Below are 17,612 nucleotides of genomic sequence, written 5' to 3' on the forward strand. Positions count from 1 at the left end.
GAGAAAAAATATTGTATAAATTTTGGGTGAAGAAGACATTGGAGACTTTGTAAGTGAAAGATTTGCTCACTACCATTGTTGATATTGTGGGAGAACCAAGTTGGAAGTAACATTCTATTAAATCTTCAACAATTCATTTCAATAGAGATTATGGGTATATCTATGCTTATTTATATTATGTGCAGCTAAATCTCCCTCTTGGGGTTATGTGTGAATATAGGTTAAAGTCTATGTGGGTTATTATTGTTAGCATCTATTTGGTAATTTATCTTTATGGGTTTTATCATTGCTATGCTAATTTAGTTTATATTTGATGGGTGAAAGCCCCAAATACGCACATAGGTTTGATGAGTGAAATCTCTAAGCTATATAAAGCTCAAGGCCATCTTTGAAAGAAGGGTTTTGGGTAAAGTGTAGGAATCCATATCATCCTGGAAAAAGGGATGTGGAAACCAAAGAAATGATAGACAATTATGTGTTTAGTTTGCTAATTTTTCACTATCTTAGACATAAGGGTGAATATGAGGTTGACTATACCATGGGTATCATCCTAGATATAGGGATGCCTAGATTGAGGTTGTGGTTACAAATTATTGAACACGCCTATTAGTTATTCGGAAGAATCAATGGGTGAAAGTTTGGTGTTTTGTTGAAAGACTAGCATCAAAATCTATAACCAAAACTACCCATATTTGACTTACTAAATTGATGTTGATTACTGACTCTCATATGTCACTCCCTTAGTAATATGATAAGCCCAAATTATACCTCTCTTATGAGAGAGTAAACGGTCGCTGTCAAATATAGAACCCAACCAGGTTGGGTGTCGAATCCCACAGGGAATACTATGTTACTAAGTATTGTAGTTGTTACTGGACTGTTGGTCAGAGGTTCCTGAATGGGGGGTTTTGGTTTAAATTTGAAATGATAGTTATAATATAACAATGAAGCAATATGTATATTAATATTTGATCACAGAGAATGACAAGTTAGGGTTATGTCCAACTTGTAGCTTTTACTTCTCTATTAACTATGAGTAATAAGAATTTATACATGCATGCACTTATAGAGAGATGTATTCTAATTCTAAATCCAAGTGTTTCTCAACCATCAAGGATTTATTCACCTTAGTTCTCTCGAATCCAAAGTGTACAACCAATCATACGAACTCTCCAAGTAGTTAATCTTCCTAAGGCGTTAACGTGTAAAATAGAGGTTGGAAACCCTATTTTCTTGTCACTACTCTATTTTCCAAATAGTAACTTTTCTATCGAACAAGTTATTGCTATAATGGCACATTCCCTCTGCTTCCAACCACGAGAATTCAATCATGACAAAGAGAGTAATGATATAAGTGAATTAACACATCATAAATTCAAAAACCCATAGCAATAGAGAGTATACTAGAAGGTTTCCATAACCCTAACAAAAAAACTTAGCTACTCATGAATAAAATGAAAATCACAATAGAAATATTCATCATACCAAAACTTAGAACGATCTTGGTGGAGAAGATGAATAGCGAAAAATAAGAGAGAAAAACGTTTCTCTCTTTTTCTCCTCAAGCTAAGCCGCTTTCTCTTGTTTTTAAAATAATACAGAATAATCAATCCCTAAAAATTCAGCCATAAGGCTTTTAATAACATCCTTCTCTAATAAATTTCTACTGCATCCTTAACTATTTAAAAATATTGAGTTTGCCTGGGAAAAAGTTCTCATATATCACATTCAGTCCAAAAGCTGCTTTCCTTTGCTTTCCACAGGTCCCCAAAGTGTCGTAATCTTCCTCATTAGTACCTGAAAAGCATGCTAATCTCATAGGTCAGCTCGCTTAACTAAAAATAGACAAAGTGCAAGAATTATGTATTTTATCCTCAAAACTTAGCTAAAACATGGGTAAGTTATGGTGCTTAGACGTATAAATACGCCCAACATCATAATGCATAATCCCAAGATCTGTGTATAATTGTTAAAACTCTAATTATTCGTAGCCCAAAATTTATACTAGAAAAAACAATAAAGAAAAATTAGTGTAGGAACCTATCTCCCCCATTTTATCTTTTTGTACCATTTGTTTAAATTTAACTTGTATCTATCATTTTGAAATTAATTTGATCGCCACTGAAATCGTTCCTTGTGGATTCAACCCCGACTCCAAAGTTTGATAAGTATATTGACGACGACCACCTTGCACTTAATTTGATGTGTAAGTTGAGAGATATCATCGGTTCAAGCAAAATCTAGGGTTTCATTAGGTTAATCAATTAAGGCTTTCAAGGGTGATTTTTCTCCGTGCTTCTTAGTGTCTAAGGCATGTTACTCCTCGCTCATTGTTATTTTCCTCAAGGCATATGTTTTAATTTATGGTTTTCATGGTATTTTTATGGTTTGAAATAAAGGTTGGGGTTTGATAACGCTCAACTTACTCCCATGTTAGAGGGGTAAGGCGATCGCTGTCAATATCCCAGCTCACGTTAGGGTCGAATCCACAAGGAGTGAAATTCAATTTTTAAGTCCTATGGGTGCTCTAATTACTAAAAGGATACTCGAAATGCAAACAAAAACAATATTTAAAGTAAATTGGGGGGAGGGGGGTTGGTTTGGAGTTTACTTATAACAATCTATAGTCAAACAACACACTAGTATAGTACTTCTAATTTAAAATCAAGTTTGGAGGGTAATCATGGGATTATGCCTACCTAAAAGTATAGAGCATGTGGGTTAATGATGGTTTAACACAAATCTTAGTTGTTAAGTTAGAGATAGGCTAGGTCGATGGTCTTTATGGTTAGTCTTTCAACAAAACCACAAAAATGTCATCCACTGGCTCTTTCGAGCACCTAATGAGTGTGTCATTCATAGTCACCCAAAACCTCAATTAGACATCTCTATTTCTAGGAAAATGCCTATGATATGACTTACACTCCATTTACACTAATGTCTAAGGTTCTAAAAGGTAGTAAACCATATGCTTAATTGTCCACCATTGTCTTGTCCCCCTATAACCCTCTTTCAAGGATGGAATGTATTCATATATGTTCACCTCCATCCCTCTTTCAAGGATGATGAAGGGTTTCTATTGTTTGGGGTTTTCACCCATCAAACCCATTTGGTGATTTGAAGTTTTCACCCATAAATTCCAAAAATTAAACTCAAGCAATGGTGGAATCCATACTTAACAACTAAAAATCATGCAAACAACACAACACCTACACACAATTACCCTTTAGTTCAACATAATCCCAAGACTAAATTACTTAGCTACTCATGAAGAAAGTAGAGGAAGATACACCATAAGGATTATCCAAAGAATCCACCATTCACAAAACACTGAGAATTTAAGTCTCCAAATTTATTTACAATCTTGCCCAATTAGGGTTCTTATTTCAAATTCAAAAGTGTCTATGAGGTAACCAATACCCAAAGAAGAAAGGGTTTTAGCTTATATCAGGTTTTTGATTCATCCAAGTGAAATTACAAAACTGCCCTAGGCAACTTTCCCACTTAGCCACGATCACATAAGGTTTTATGCGACCGCGGCCAACGTGACCGCGGTATGTTCCCGTGATCACATTCTATTGACCATCTTGACTAACTGTGATCGCGGCCTTTGGCCCGCGATTACGGTAACTGGGGAAAATGACTGCTCCAGGTTTTTAGGTGCATTTCTTTGCTTCCACTTGATCTCTTTTAGCTTCAGTCCACATCTTTTCATTTCACCAACTTTATGTCTGAAAAATATGGATATTAGTGCATTAATTAAAGATTATGTCTCATTTATCTATACAAAACTTGGTAGTATACATAAAAGTTGGGTGTAAATGAATAGTAAAATCATCACTCATCAACACCCCCAACTTAAAAACTTTTTTGTCTTCAAGAAACACCACCCCTTATCATGAGACAATTTCACATGTATGCCCACATTCTTAAATCAATGATCATGATGACTTAAACTTGATTACTACCACAAAAATCTATTCACACATGGGCAAAATGATTTTGACTACACCCCTCAATATAAAATGGAATATTGAAGGGCTTAATAGACTTTAAGGAGAAACCATATGACAACTACTAATACTCTAGAAATAACTCACTTCTTGACCTTAACTACATTATACTTCCTTTTGCCTCATTGTTCGGAAGGTGACAAAATAACCACCTCAACTTGATCACATGCCTCCTCACAAGAAAGATGATTTCACACACATAGCTATCAACCATGCAACAAGGAATTTAAGTGCAAACACTCTCTCTCTTAAGAACTCTCAATGATAACAAGTACCATGCCACAGGCTTGCACCTATTTTCAATTGCCACTACAATGATCACATTTGGTTAGGAATCAGGATGGACTATTTTTAAGCCTGTAATGTAGGTTTAGGGTAGGGTAGGATATTAATTTTAGGACAACAAGGCTAAACCCTATTTGAACATCCATAACACACTCTTTTTAATTTTTCTATTGGGCCACTTCTTTTATTTCACTATTGTGCCTACATTACCTTTCTTATTTTTCCAACTTTCTTTCTACTTCTATCTTTCTCTTTTTTTGTGTGCATAATTTATTCATTTCTTTCCTTTGTTGGATCCTTTCTTTATTCTAATCATTTTAATTTATTTTCTTAAGCATGTCAGCAATTTCTTATGACTTTGTGGCCTTATGACACCTCTTTCAGCTTTTACCACTAATTAGGATTTTAGCCTCAAATTACATTCTTAAGCTTAAGGAGGATAAGGTTCAAGAGAAGGATAATATAAGGGTCACGACTTGCAATGTGTTTCCCAAAGAAAAGTCCAAGGGCTCAAAGTGGGTGACTTAAAATTATATCTATGTATTGGTAGGCTTTTTAGGCTAAAGTGGGCTTCCAATATCATAGGAATGGCCACGAATCATTTTGACCTACAAAATACCATCAAAATTTAGCCTTGAAAGACTTATGGGGCAAGTTCTAGATGGTACAAGTTAACATGAGATATAGACAAATAAGATCCCATACATGGCATGTGAATCTCATTGAGGGGGTTCAATTGTTCCTCTCACTCGAGACAAATAATTTTCCTAAGTCAATTTTTGGAGTCATAAAAAGAAAAAAAAATTGTTACAAAGTTTCTCATGTCTACACCCTTGAATTTCGCAAAAAATTGGATAGGAGGTGTTTGTTTTTCATTCGCACCATGCATAATTTGTTTATCATGACAATAATCGAAGATTTTGTCGCACATTGAGGCTTTAATATGGGCTACCCACCCATGTGGCTACTCATACTTCGCCAATGGATATGAGTGCGATCCCAAATAAACAACACCTCAATGACACAAGTACTCAGACTTCTCTTGCATTTGTGACCTTTATGCCATAGGCTCTTAGACTTCCCCTGCATCCATGACTAAAACCTAATCACGATGCTTTCCCCATAAGAATGTCATCACTAAGTCTATCATAGAGAAAAGCTCATCAAGTGACCAAAATTAAATAAAACAACAAACTAGGAACAAATTAACTAATCCATCAAAATATGGGCACCATCATAGTGCCCAAATATTACAACCCACATAAAAATAAGAATCCTCTAAAAGAGCAAAAAAAATATGCAGAAATATCAATGATACATGTCCAAATCAAATGAATACGGAGAAAAACATCCCCAGCTTAAAAGGTAGAAGTGTCCTCACTGCATAAATAATCAAGGATAAAAGAGCTAAGGGTGTTCCTTGAAACTGCATCAAGGGTTGTTGTCACTCTCAAACCTTGCATCATCATCATTCTCCTTAAGATCAGACCAATCAGCCAGTGCCTCATCATCACTCTCCACCCAGAAGGAAGTAAGTTGATCTTGGGGTTGTAGGACCTTCCATAGGCCCTTCACCCCCTTCCACATCTTGTTAAAGAACTCATCCCTCATGTTCTCCCTTATGACAGTATTTTTATGTGCAATTTTGAGATCTTGATGTGATTTCACCAAAGATGAGTAGGCTTTCTCAAGCCTAGAAATGGTAGCTTCGTGCTTCTTTTGATCCTATCTGTACTTCTCATCATCAGATCATGACATATATGAATGACGAGTGGTGAAGGATTCTCCCAGTTCCTGGGGAAAACTAGACACAAGCTCCCTGATGGAATCAATATCAACTCCAATATCTTCAAGAGGACCAGTGTTGGATGGCCTATGAAACTTAGGCTCAATACATGCTGACTTCCCCAAGTTGATCTTTCAATTCTTGCCTTTTTCCAGGTGCACCATCCCCTCGAATCCTAAAGGGTTAGATTGGGGGCTAGGGCGCACCTAAATATCTCCAGCATACTTCTCAACCCCTGCTTTCCTAAAAACCCCAATAATAAATGAGGGAAAGAAGAGATGCGTACCACTTTGGTCCTTGAAGTGGTCCATTTTATTGACCACGAGTTGACCAACATCCGAAGAAATGCCATCTAAAATGAAAATAACCATTCGATCATGTAGATCTGGGACTGTTGTCATGTAGGTACAAGGGGAGACTCAGCTACATATAATGTGCAACTAAATTCAAGCCTCGGAAGTGAATTCATTCATAGAGATGTTGCTTTCTCTTTTCATCCATAAGACTTCCTTTCTGGGACACAATATTTCTGCCAACCAACTTCTTAGCTTACACCCTTTTCTTTTTAATTCCCCCATGTCTGCATGTGGGAGCCCATAAATATCATTGATTTGCTTTGCTGCACCGTTTGTCCTCAGATCTTAACAGTCATGTTGGAAGGATCTGAGAAAGAAATTATGCTAATGTTGGCATAGAATTCATAGACCTATTGCTCATTTATATTACATGTGCTCGGGGTAAAACACCACCACCCTATGGCTTCAAGCTTTTCATGGAATGTCAAAAGCTTTTCTGGCATATTATCCAAGAAAATTCCTCTCTCCAGGAGCAGCTTCATCCTTCGAAGATCACTATAGTAGTGAGTATGGCACTTGGGTGCCATTAATTAGATAATCATACTTGTCCATGTGATTGTCTTGAAAGAACTAGGCACATATGATGTTAATCAATGACATTTTTATACACAAACTAAGCCACATTGTTCACTAAAGCTTATTATATGGGCACTTAATAGTGCTTGGTTAAAAATTTTGAGCGTAGATTTTTTTGGCATGGCTGGAAATCACCCTTGGTTACCACAATCATGGGTCATAACTGAATTTTTGTTGACATGATCGAGATCATTCCAAGACTACTTCCTACCAGCTTTTCATGTTTAAAATTTCCAAATTTTTAGACCACAAGCATGTTCTACAATATGGATTCACATTAAGACCAATGAACAAGCCTATTAGGTGCTCAATTATGCCCTTTCGAATGCATAAACCATTATTGAATACTCATCTGGACAATATATTGAACATTTGGTGTGCACACTCCATTTTATACATATTTTGGGTACTCCATACTTTCCCACTTATGCACACCATACTCTAGCAGCTAAACACCACACAAATACAAAGTATGAAAACATGAAAAAATAAGAATCAAAGACCTAGGCTGTTTCAACATCATGCATTCTTTAGCCTATTTTCAAAAATCAATGTATGGATTCAAGGCACCTACTAGATTTATGATGCAATGGGATGAAAGGATGTTGTTGAAGATCTCACAAACTTGGCTAGAATTTGGTCCAATTAGAGAGTAAGTTATGAAAAGGAAGCGTGAGGAAAATAGGGGATTTAGCTGGTCAATAGCTGAAGAAACTTCGATTGTGTGCATGTGGGTGACCACGATCATGACCAAGGTCCTGAGATAGTGATAACTTAGAGCATTTCTTCTCCCCTGCTTTTCGCTGTTCATCTCAATTCAAAGATTTACAGCTTTTTCCCTGTTCAGTTTTTAATACCAAAATTTCTCACTTTTCCTTTTTTTAAGCTCATCTAATGCGCTCTATAGTGCCACAAATGCACGGGTTATTGAAATGCCCAAACTAAAATCTAAGCTACAACACCATAGATAAAATATACAAGCCACTTTTATGGCATTTGTGGGTTGCCTCCCACATAGCGCCATAGTTAATGTCATGGCACGACATCTTCCTTTTTTTTCATTCTTAAGGTGGGTCCTTAAGCCCACCTTCTTTTGCCTCCTCAATATTAACATCCACCATGGACATGACTTGAAGCTCTATGGATTGCTTCTTCGTCTTGTAAACCTTGAAAGTGACCTTATCCTCTTGCACCCTAAACTTTATCTCCCCTATTTCTAAGTCAAAAATGGCCCTATCGATGGCTAAAAATGGATGACCAAAGATGATAGGTACATCTTGGTCCATTTCATAGTCCAAGACCGCAAAGTCGGTGGGAAGTATACACTTGTCCACTTTAACTAGGATATCAAATAAAATTCCCATCGGCCTTTTAATAGACCATTCCACCATTAAGATTTGTATAGATGTCAGGGTAGGGGAATTCAAACCAAGTTTCTTGTAGATGAAAAAGGGCATGAGGTTGATGCTTGCACTAAGGCCGCATAGAGCTTTTTCAAACATATGCATTCTAATGGTACAAGGACTTATGAAAGCTCTGGGATCATCTTTCTTTTCCACAATCTTACTATCCACAATAGCACTAAAACTATGTGTGACTTCAATGGTGTCACCTTCGGTAAGCTTTTTTTTGACATTAATTTCTTCATTAGCTTAGCATATCCCGGGATCTCTTGCATTTCCTCAAGCAATGGGATGTTTATAGATAGATTGCTAAGCTTGGACATGAATTTTTTCAGCTTGTCACCCTCCGCGTTTCTTTGAAATTATTGAGGGAATTGTTGAGGAACTTGGATTATAGTCCTTGTTTCACTTTGTGTCTTTTCAACCTCAACCACTTCTTCATCATATTTCTCTTCTTCTTTTTCTTGATTCTGATATAACGCCTTCTTTTTCTTAGACTTAGGCATCTTCCTACTCAAGTTTTCTTTTAAGTGCTCATCAAGTGTCTTCTCACTCCTAGTTACAATTTCTAGGACTTGAGCATCATTATTTAGATTAGCAATCGTGTTACTAAGGAGTCCACCTCTAGGCCTAGCATTTAGTTCTATGTAGATTTACCTAATTTGGGTCTCCAATTATTTAATGGAGCCAGAGTGGGCCACCACGGTTTGAGAGAGTTGAGATAATTCAACTTTCAATTCATGGACCATCTTGTCTGTACCTTCGACCCTTTTCAAAATTTGGGCCAAAACATCCTCGGTCTTGAACTTTTCAAATTCAATGTAGCTTGACTCTTTGTTCTTAGCTCAATCATGGGGGCAGATAGCTGTCATAATCATGCTCTTTATCCCTCCATTCCCTATCATGCTCTTGGTCCATCCAACCTTAATTCCCACCTTGACTTTGATAGGTGGGTTAGGAACCCCCCGACTAGTTTGCTAAATACCAGATCTCCTCATCCAACTTCCTGGCCTCCTCATCATCCTCATAGGCCTTAGAAGTTATGGAGTTTATCGCTTTTGTAGGTGCACCCATAACATACTTTGTCAAGAAATCAATTTGGGTCATTATTTTTCCTGTGCTCTCTTTGTTCTTTGTCAACCACGGATGTAGAATAAGAGCTTTTAGGAACTTCGATATCTCGGGTATGCCAACCCTAGTTTTTCTTTATCACCTCTCACAATAATTGAATTGCCACATGGTGGTGCATCTTTACTAGGGAGCCTCCCACTGTGTTATCCACCGTAATTTTATTAAGTAGCTCAATAACTTGGTAGATGATTTGGAGAAACATCTTCTCCAGGACCTCATAGTTTGGACACTTCACTAATTTTCCATTAAATATTTTCCATGCTTCAAACAATGGTTCCCTGCTCAATTGCCTAAAATTTATGATCTCATGCCATATTTGGAGAATTTTGAACGGTGGGAAGTATCAATCAAGAAAAACCATGGTAAGCTCATCCCAAGTAGTAATTGAATTGGGTGGGAGTAAACGGAGCCACAAAACCTCCTCACCCATTAAAGAGAATGGGAAAAGGTAAAAACAAATAGACTCTTGAGTGATATGTACGATATTGGCAGGTGCACATACCTCTACATAATTCTTCAAGTGAACATTGGTATCCTCATATGCTTGTCCACCATATAGCCACTTCATTTGTAACATGAGTAACATAACACTAGCTACATGAAAAACTCCATTCCCATTAGTTGGTGGGATAAGGATTGCAATCATTTGACCCGCATCATTGAGTTGTCCCTTATCATCGAAAGGAATTTCAAAGGGACCTATATTACTAGTGTTGTTACTCATTGTTGCATTAACACTATGATCACCTACAAAAATTAAAAACAACAAAGAAAGTAAATCACACCACCCTGGGTATACCTAAGAAAAAATCAAACCGCACAAGTGAAATCTATATTCAACTCCCTAGCAATGGCTCCATTTTGATAATTCTCAACTTACTTCCATGTTAAATGGGAAAGGCAGTCATTAGGTTCAAATCTGCAAAGAATGAAATTCAAATTTCAAGTCCTATGGGTGCTCTAATTACTAAAAAGATACCTAGAATGGAAACAAAAACAATATTTAAATTAAAATAGGGGGGTGGGGTGGGGTGGTTTGGAGTTTGATTATAATAATCTTTAGTCAAATAATGCACTAGTATAGCACTTTCGATTTAAAATAAAGTTTGGAGGGTAATATTTTGATTATGCCTACCTAAAAGTAAAAAACATGTGTGTTAATGATAGTTTAACATAAATCTTAGTTGTTAGGAAAAAGATAGGCTAAGTCGAAGGTCTTTGTGGTTAGTGTTTAAACAAAACCACAAAGATGTCACCCGTTGGATATTTCTAGAACCTAACGAGTGTGTCATTCAAAGTCACCCAAAACATTAAATACACTTCCCTATTTCTAGGAAAATGCCTATGATATGACTTACACTCCATTTAAACTAATGTCTAAGATTGTAAAAGGTTGTAAACCACATTAAGATTGTAAAAGGTTGTAAACCACATACTTAACTATCCACCATTTCTTTGTACCCCTATAGCCCTGTTTCAAGGATGCTATGGGTTCACATATGTTCATATCCATCTCTTTTTCAAGGATGATAAAAGTTTTTTAGAGTTTGGTGTTTTCACCCATCAAACCCATTTGGAGAATTGGGGTTTTCACCCATAAATTCCAACTATTAAACTCAAGATATGGTGGAATCCATACTTAACAACTAAAAATCATCCAAAAACAACAACAACCACACACAATTATACTTTAGTTCAACATAATTCCTAGACTAAATTATATCGCTACTCATAAAGAAGTAGAGAAAGATATACCAGGATTATCCAAAGCATCCATCCTTCACAAAACACTATGAATTTAAGTGTCCAAAATTATTTACAATCTTTCCTAATTAGGGTTCTTGTTTCAAATTCAAAAGTCTCTATAAGGTAAGAAATATCCAAAGCAGAAAGGGTTTTTTCCTATATAATGTTTGGGATTTAGCCAAGTGAAATTATAAAACTGCCCTAGGAAATATTACATCTTAGCCGCGATCATATGAGGTTCTCCGCGACTATGGTATGGTTTCACAATCGCATTTTATTGACCATCTTTCCTGACCATAACTGTGTCTCTTGGCCCGCGATCATTGTAACTGAGGCTAATGACTGGTCCAAGTCTTCAACTGTAGTTTTTTTCTCCCGCTTGATCTTTTTTAACTTCAATCCACATCTTTTCATATCACCAACTTTAAGCCTGTAAAATATGGATATTAGTGCATTAAATTATGATTATGTCTATAATGCCCTGAAATATCATCCCGAGAAGCCACACGGTGCCCAAGGCTACACGTAGCCTCAAGCTAACCCTTTAAACCGAAACACTACCCTTGGGTTCCAACACAACAACATACACGATACGCTAAGGATATATATATAAGTACATATCATATCACATCGCACATGGCACAGAATATCGTTAGACTTTACATATATGAAATGTCTATACACAAACCAACCCAACAATACACTAGTCTGACATAGCCTCTATACAGCAAAATCAACGAGCCATTGGGACAAACCCCCAACTGACTCAACAGACCACAAGGATCACAAAACAACAGCACCAAAACTAGCAACTTGGTCCTCGAACCATGAGGAATCACCACTGAAGGAACATAGATGTGGCACTCAGATATCACTGTCGCGGCTGTGGCTAAGTACCTAAACCTATATCATGGTACGAATGTAGCCCATAGAGAAATATGTGGGTCAGAACAAGATACATACTGAGTATGTGGGGGCGCATACAAAATATAAATAATATCATAAATTTCATAAAAATGTACATACGGACCATAATGACACACCTGGCTTGAGTGACATTGAATAATGCAACTCATAACATCTTAGATAGAAAATGAAGGAGAAAAACCTCATAAATCATTATAGACCATCATAGGAAACTTGACTTACCATATCAAAAATCGATGTGACTCAATATTTCAATAAACATGACTCTTATGGATAGGGGAGTTTCTTATAACCGACAACCCCACGTGAGCTACGTGGAATACCAACATTTGAAACCCCCGTTGGCAAGAGCGTCATACTTTTTTCCAGGGAGTATGACCTTAAAACTGCAATAATCACAATCGGGCTCTCTGGCCAATAATATCATCATCAAACAACCCTACGGTGGCACATAGGTTTGGAAAAATACCAAATTTCCCTCTTGGTGCTAAGTACTACTCCCCGACAAGCTCAGAACGCATTAGGAAATCCACCACAACATCACAAGGGTCTATCATAAAGACCAAATCAAATCTCTTTCTCGTTTTTCAAATCATATCAATTTGTGGATTCCTAACTAAACACATTTTACCTCAAAACATTTTAATCTTCCTCAACATCAACAAGGTATCAATGCATTGAACCATAACAGACTCGATATTTAAACAAGGATATGAAGACTCAATACATAATATTTTCAATAATTTAACTCATCAAAACCATTCGAAAAATACCAAGACTCATTGCAACTTCAATATCAACATTTCTTAATTTGCCATCCAACTCTCATTTAAAGGTACTTGAGACATCAACCCATAGTAGGGATATAAAATTTCCAATGTCAATTATAAATTCATAATAAGGAAATAGTGGAATGATAGTATAAATCAAGGATTAACAAATTAAATCATCATACTCTCATAATCAAATACTTTTTGGACATAATTCCATCTCAACATCATACACATATCGGATGACATAATCCCATAGCTCATGGACAATAATATAAGATATAAAACCATATTTCCAATACATGGTAAAACATGTAAAATCTTATGTCAATGTAATTTAACAAAAATACCGGGCACAAGATCGAAAGGATAATCTTGTTCAAAGCCTCACATACCTAAAAATAGAAGATGAATATGAACTTCTGACTCTAGAACTTTATTCACGAAAATAAAGGGTGCTTCTCGAAGCCCTTAACATGATCATCTCGAATCCTAAATCAATTTAAAATTGCTACGGTTCAATCAAGAGACATAGAAGGATGAAATTTGGAGTAGTAGGGTTGGGGTTTGAGCTTTAGGAAATTTTGGAGAAAAATGAGCTATTGAATGCTCTTAATGGACTTAAATCCATGGTTTACCCAGATGGATTGGAGTGGAAATGACCAAAATACCCTTAAAAATCAAATAATGTAAAATCTGTCCTTTGGTGGACTGTTTTGATAGGCTGAAGTAGATGGACCATAACTTTTTGATCCGATGGCCAAATTGGATGAAACCAATTTCATTGTAAAGAGGATTTTCAGGGCTTTCTGTTGATATATAGTAGCTCACCCATATCATTATGTACAAGGAGTTATGATCATTTGAAGTTGACCCTAAAATTCGCCTGGCCTCAGTATTTTTTTCCTGCACATTTACTGTTCACCACTATTCACGGTTAGATGGAAATGATCATAACTCATCGCTCGAATGTCTGTTTTGGATGATCCACATATCGTTGGAAATCTCATTTGATGCTCTACGTGATGGTTGCATATCCATAAATTCCACACAGAAAAATTATTAATCACAATAAAGAATAGAATTCAACACATTTTCATCTGAGATCTTAACGGAAAATTTTTTCGGGGCATCACATCATCTCCCCCTTTGAAACATTCATCCTCAAATGTTGATAGATAGGTCAAGAATACTATGAAAATGAGTATATAGATATAAATCATCTTGCCCAAGCATATACTCCATTCTAGATTTTTTTGGATATCGTAGAAAACACACAAGCCAAGATAAACATAGCAATAAGGATTAAATCAAAAAAGAACGATACCTTTGACATGCTCAGGATTCGTAGGAAATAGGTGGGGATATTTTGCGCCCATATCCGGTTAGGCTTCCCAAGTAGCACTCTCCACGGATTGATTTCGCCAAAGCACTTTAACCAAAGGAACTTCCTTGTTTCTTAGCCTACGAACTTGAAAGTCAAAAACCTCAACCGGAATCTCTTCATATGAAAGACTATCTTGAATACCCGAGCTTTCGAAAGGATCAATCACAATAGAATCATCAATAGACTTCTTAAGCATAGAAACATGGAAAACCGGATGGACATTAGATAACTCCGCGGGCAATTCAAACTTATACGCTACCTTCCCAATGCGATCCATAATCTTATAGGGACCAATGTAACGGGGACTTAGTTTCCCTTTCTTTCCAAATCTCTTCACCCCTTTCATGGGTGAAACTTTCAAGTACACTAAATCACCAACATCAAATTCAAGGTCTTTCCTCCTTGCATCTGTGTATGATTTTTGACGACTTTGGGCGATTTTCAACCTTTCTCAAATTAACTTAACCTTCTCCATGGCCTCGAACACCGCATCTGGTCCAGTCACGGCAGCCTCACAAACTTCAAACCAACCAATGGGTGATCTACACCTTCTACCATACAAAGTTTCAAACGGGGTCATTCCAATAGTAGCATGAAAACTGTTATTGTAAGCAAACTCGATTAATGCTAAGTGTTCATCCCAACTACCTTTAAAATCAAGCACACAACCCCTCAACATATCTTCTAAAGTTTGAATGATCCGCTCGGCCTGACCATCTGTTTGCGGATGGAAAGCAAAATTTCAATGAATTTGGGTACCGAGACCTTTCTAGAAAGATTTCCAAAACTGAGAGGTAAATTGAGTACCTCTGTCAGAAATAATAGCCAAAGGGATTCTATGAAGTCTGATGAGTTCCCGAATATATATTCTAGCATAATCTTCAGCTGTATACGATGAATGCACAGGCAAGACATGAGCTGATTTCGTCAGCCGATCTATGACAACCCAAATCGAATCATGATGGCAACGAGAAGGAGGCAAACCAACTATGAAGTCCATATTCACTTTTTTCTACTTCCAAGTAGGAATGCTAAACTTTTGCATCACGCCACTGGGCATTTGATGCTCTATTTTAACCTGTTGACACGTGGAACACTTCACTACAAATTCTGCTATGTTCCTCTTCATACCGTTCCACCAATAGATTTTCTGCAAATCATGGTACATCTTGGTAGCACCAGGATGGATGGAGTATCGCGTACCATGCGCTTCCGCCATAATCCTCTGCTTCAAGTTATCAACATCAGGAACACATAATCTTTCTCGGAGTCTCAAAATACCATCTCCCTCTTAGGAGAAAACCTCCACCTTTTGGTCTTTAACTGACTCTTTTAACCTGACCAAGGTAGGATCCTGTCTTGCTTCTCCTTCACTTCCGAAACTAAAGAGGATTCAGAACCGGTTTGCACTCCTATACTACCCTCAGCATCACCAAACAACCTAACCCCCAATCTAGCCAAACAATGTACCTCACCAGCCAACTCCTTCTTACCAATCTCCACATGTGCTACGCTACCCATGGACTTCCGACTAAGGGTATCTGCTACTATATTGGCCTTGCCCAGATAATATAGCACGCTCATATCATAATTTTTCAATAGTTCTAACCATTGTCTCTGCCTAAGATTTAACTCCTTTTGGGTGAATACATACTGTAACCTCTTATGGTCCGTGAAGACATCGACATGGACACCATAAAAATAATGTCTCAAAATTTTCAAAGCAAAAACCACGGCAGCTAATTCAAGGTCATGGGTAGGATAATCTTCTCGTGAGGCTTTAGCTGCCTGGAAGCATAAGCTATAAACTTGCCCTTTTGCATCAATACACAACCCAAATCGACTCTGGAAGCATCACAATATACCACAAAACCATCAACACCGTCAGCCAAAGTCAACAAAGGGGCTGAAGTGAGTTGAGTCTTCAACTCCTGTAAACTCTTCTCAAAAGATTCAGACTGTAAGAATTTCACTTTCTTTTGGGTCAAATGGGTCATTAGAGACACAATAGATGATAAACCTTTAACAAAACGACGATAATAACTAGCTAGACCCGAGAAACTTTAGATATCAAAAGGAGAAATAGGTGTAGGCCAACTCTTTATAGCCTCTATCTTTTGAGGATGAACTCTAATACCTTCGGAAGAAACAACATGACCCAAGAAGGATACAGAGTTCAACCAGAACTCACACTTACTAAACTTAGCATACAACTGATGAGTTCGAAGAGTTTCCAACATAATTCGGAGATGATCCGCATGATCACCCTCACCTTGGGAGTAAATAAGAATATTATCAAGGAATACTATAACAAATAAATCCAGATATGGCCGGAATACATGGTTCATAAGATCCATGAAGGCCGCTGGAGCATTAGGTAACCCGAAAGACATCACTAGAAATTCAAAATGACCGTAATGGGTTTGGAAGGCCGTCTTGGAGATATCACATTCCCTAACCTTAAGTTGGTGATAATTGAATCTGAGGTCTATCTTTGAAAAATAGCTCACACCTTGCAATTGATCAAATAAATCATCAATTCGAGGAAGCGGATATTTATTCTTGATAGTAACCCTATTAAGCTGTCGGTAATCAATACACATCCGTAAAGAACCATCTTTCTTATGCACAAACAGGACAGGTGTACCCCATGGGGACACACTAGCTCTTATAAAGGTTTTTTCTAAAAGATCTTTCAATTGCTCCTTTAACTCTTTAAGTTCCGTAGGAGACATACGATACGGAGAAATGGAAATAGGATGAGTATCGGGAAGAAGGTCAGTCTGGAACTCTATCTCTCTCTCTATCAAGAGGTACTCTAGGGAGATCTTTCGGAAAGATATCAAAAAACTCATTAACAACATTAATTGACTGAATGGTCGGGGTTTTAGACTTAGTGTCTTTAACCCAAACCAAATGGTGGATGCAACCCTTGGAAATCAACTTCCTAGCTTTGAGATATGATATGAAACAACCCTTAGGAATCAAAGAAATCTCGGACCATTCGAGGATAGGTTCATCAGGAAACTAAAACTTAACCAGACGGGCACGATAATTAATAGACGCAATCCATACCCAGAATGATATCAAAGTCAACCATATCTAGCTCAATTAAGTCAACATACATAACCCGATGAAAGACAGTAATGGGACATTTTTTATACACCCGCTTAGCAATGACAGACTCTCCTACCGGAGTAGAAACCTAAATAGGCTCAGAAATTAGTTCAGG

At 37.1% G+C, this 17,612-nt stretch overlaps 1 protein-coding gene across 1 annotated transcript; it reads right to left on the bottom strand.

The window, feature by feature from the left end:
• Positions 1 to 8,080: 8,080 nt before the first annotated feature.
• On the bottom strand, positions 8,081 to 11,327 carry LOC124885733. Its single transcript, XM_047393987.1, has 5 exons — positions 11,306 to 11,327; positions 10,053 to 10,297; positions 9,405 to 9,550; positions 8,845 to 8,974; positions 8,081 to 8,638 (listed from the first exon to the last, which is right to left on the bottom strand). The coding sequence occupies exons 1-5, from the start codon at positions 11,325 to 11,327 to the stop codon at positions 8,081 to 8,083; spliced, it is 1,101 nt and encodes a 366-aa protein (XP_047249943.1).
• Between the last annotated feature and the right edge of the window lie 6,285 nt (positions 11,328 to 17,612).

The sequence above is a fragment of the Capsicum annuum genome, chromosome 7 (genome assembly GCF_002878395.1).
Source record: "Capsicum annuum cultivar UCD-10X-F1 chromosome 7, UCD10Xv1.1, whole genome shotgun sequence".
NCBI classification, from domain to species: Eukaryota; Viridiplantae; Streptophyta; class Magnoliopsida; order Solanales; family Solanaceae; genus Capsicum; species Capsicum annuum.

Bases quoted from the DNA above. Each gene is read 5' to 3' on its own strand.
- LOC124885733 (XM_047393987.1), bottom strand. From the start codon at position 11,327: ATGGATGCTTTGGATAATCCTG. The intron at 10,298-11,305 runs GTATATCTTTCT...TAATTTTTGTAG, and splicing joins GGATGCTTTGGATAATCCTG to GTGATCATAGTGTTAATGCA. The intron at 8,639-8,844 runs GTTGAAAAGACA...GTCAAAAAAAAG, and splicing joins ATGATGAAGAAGTGGTTGAG to CTTACCGAAGGTGACACCAT.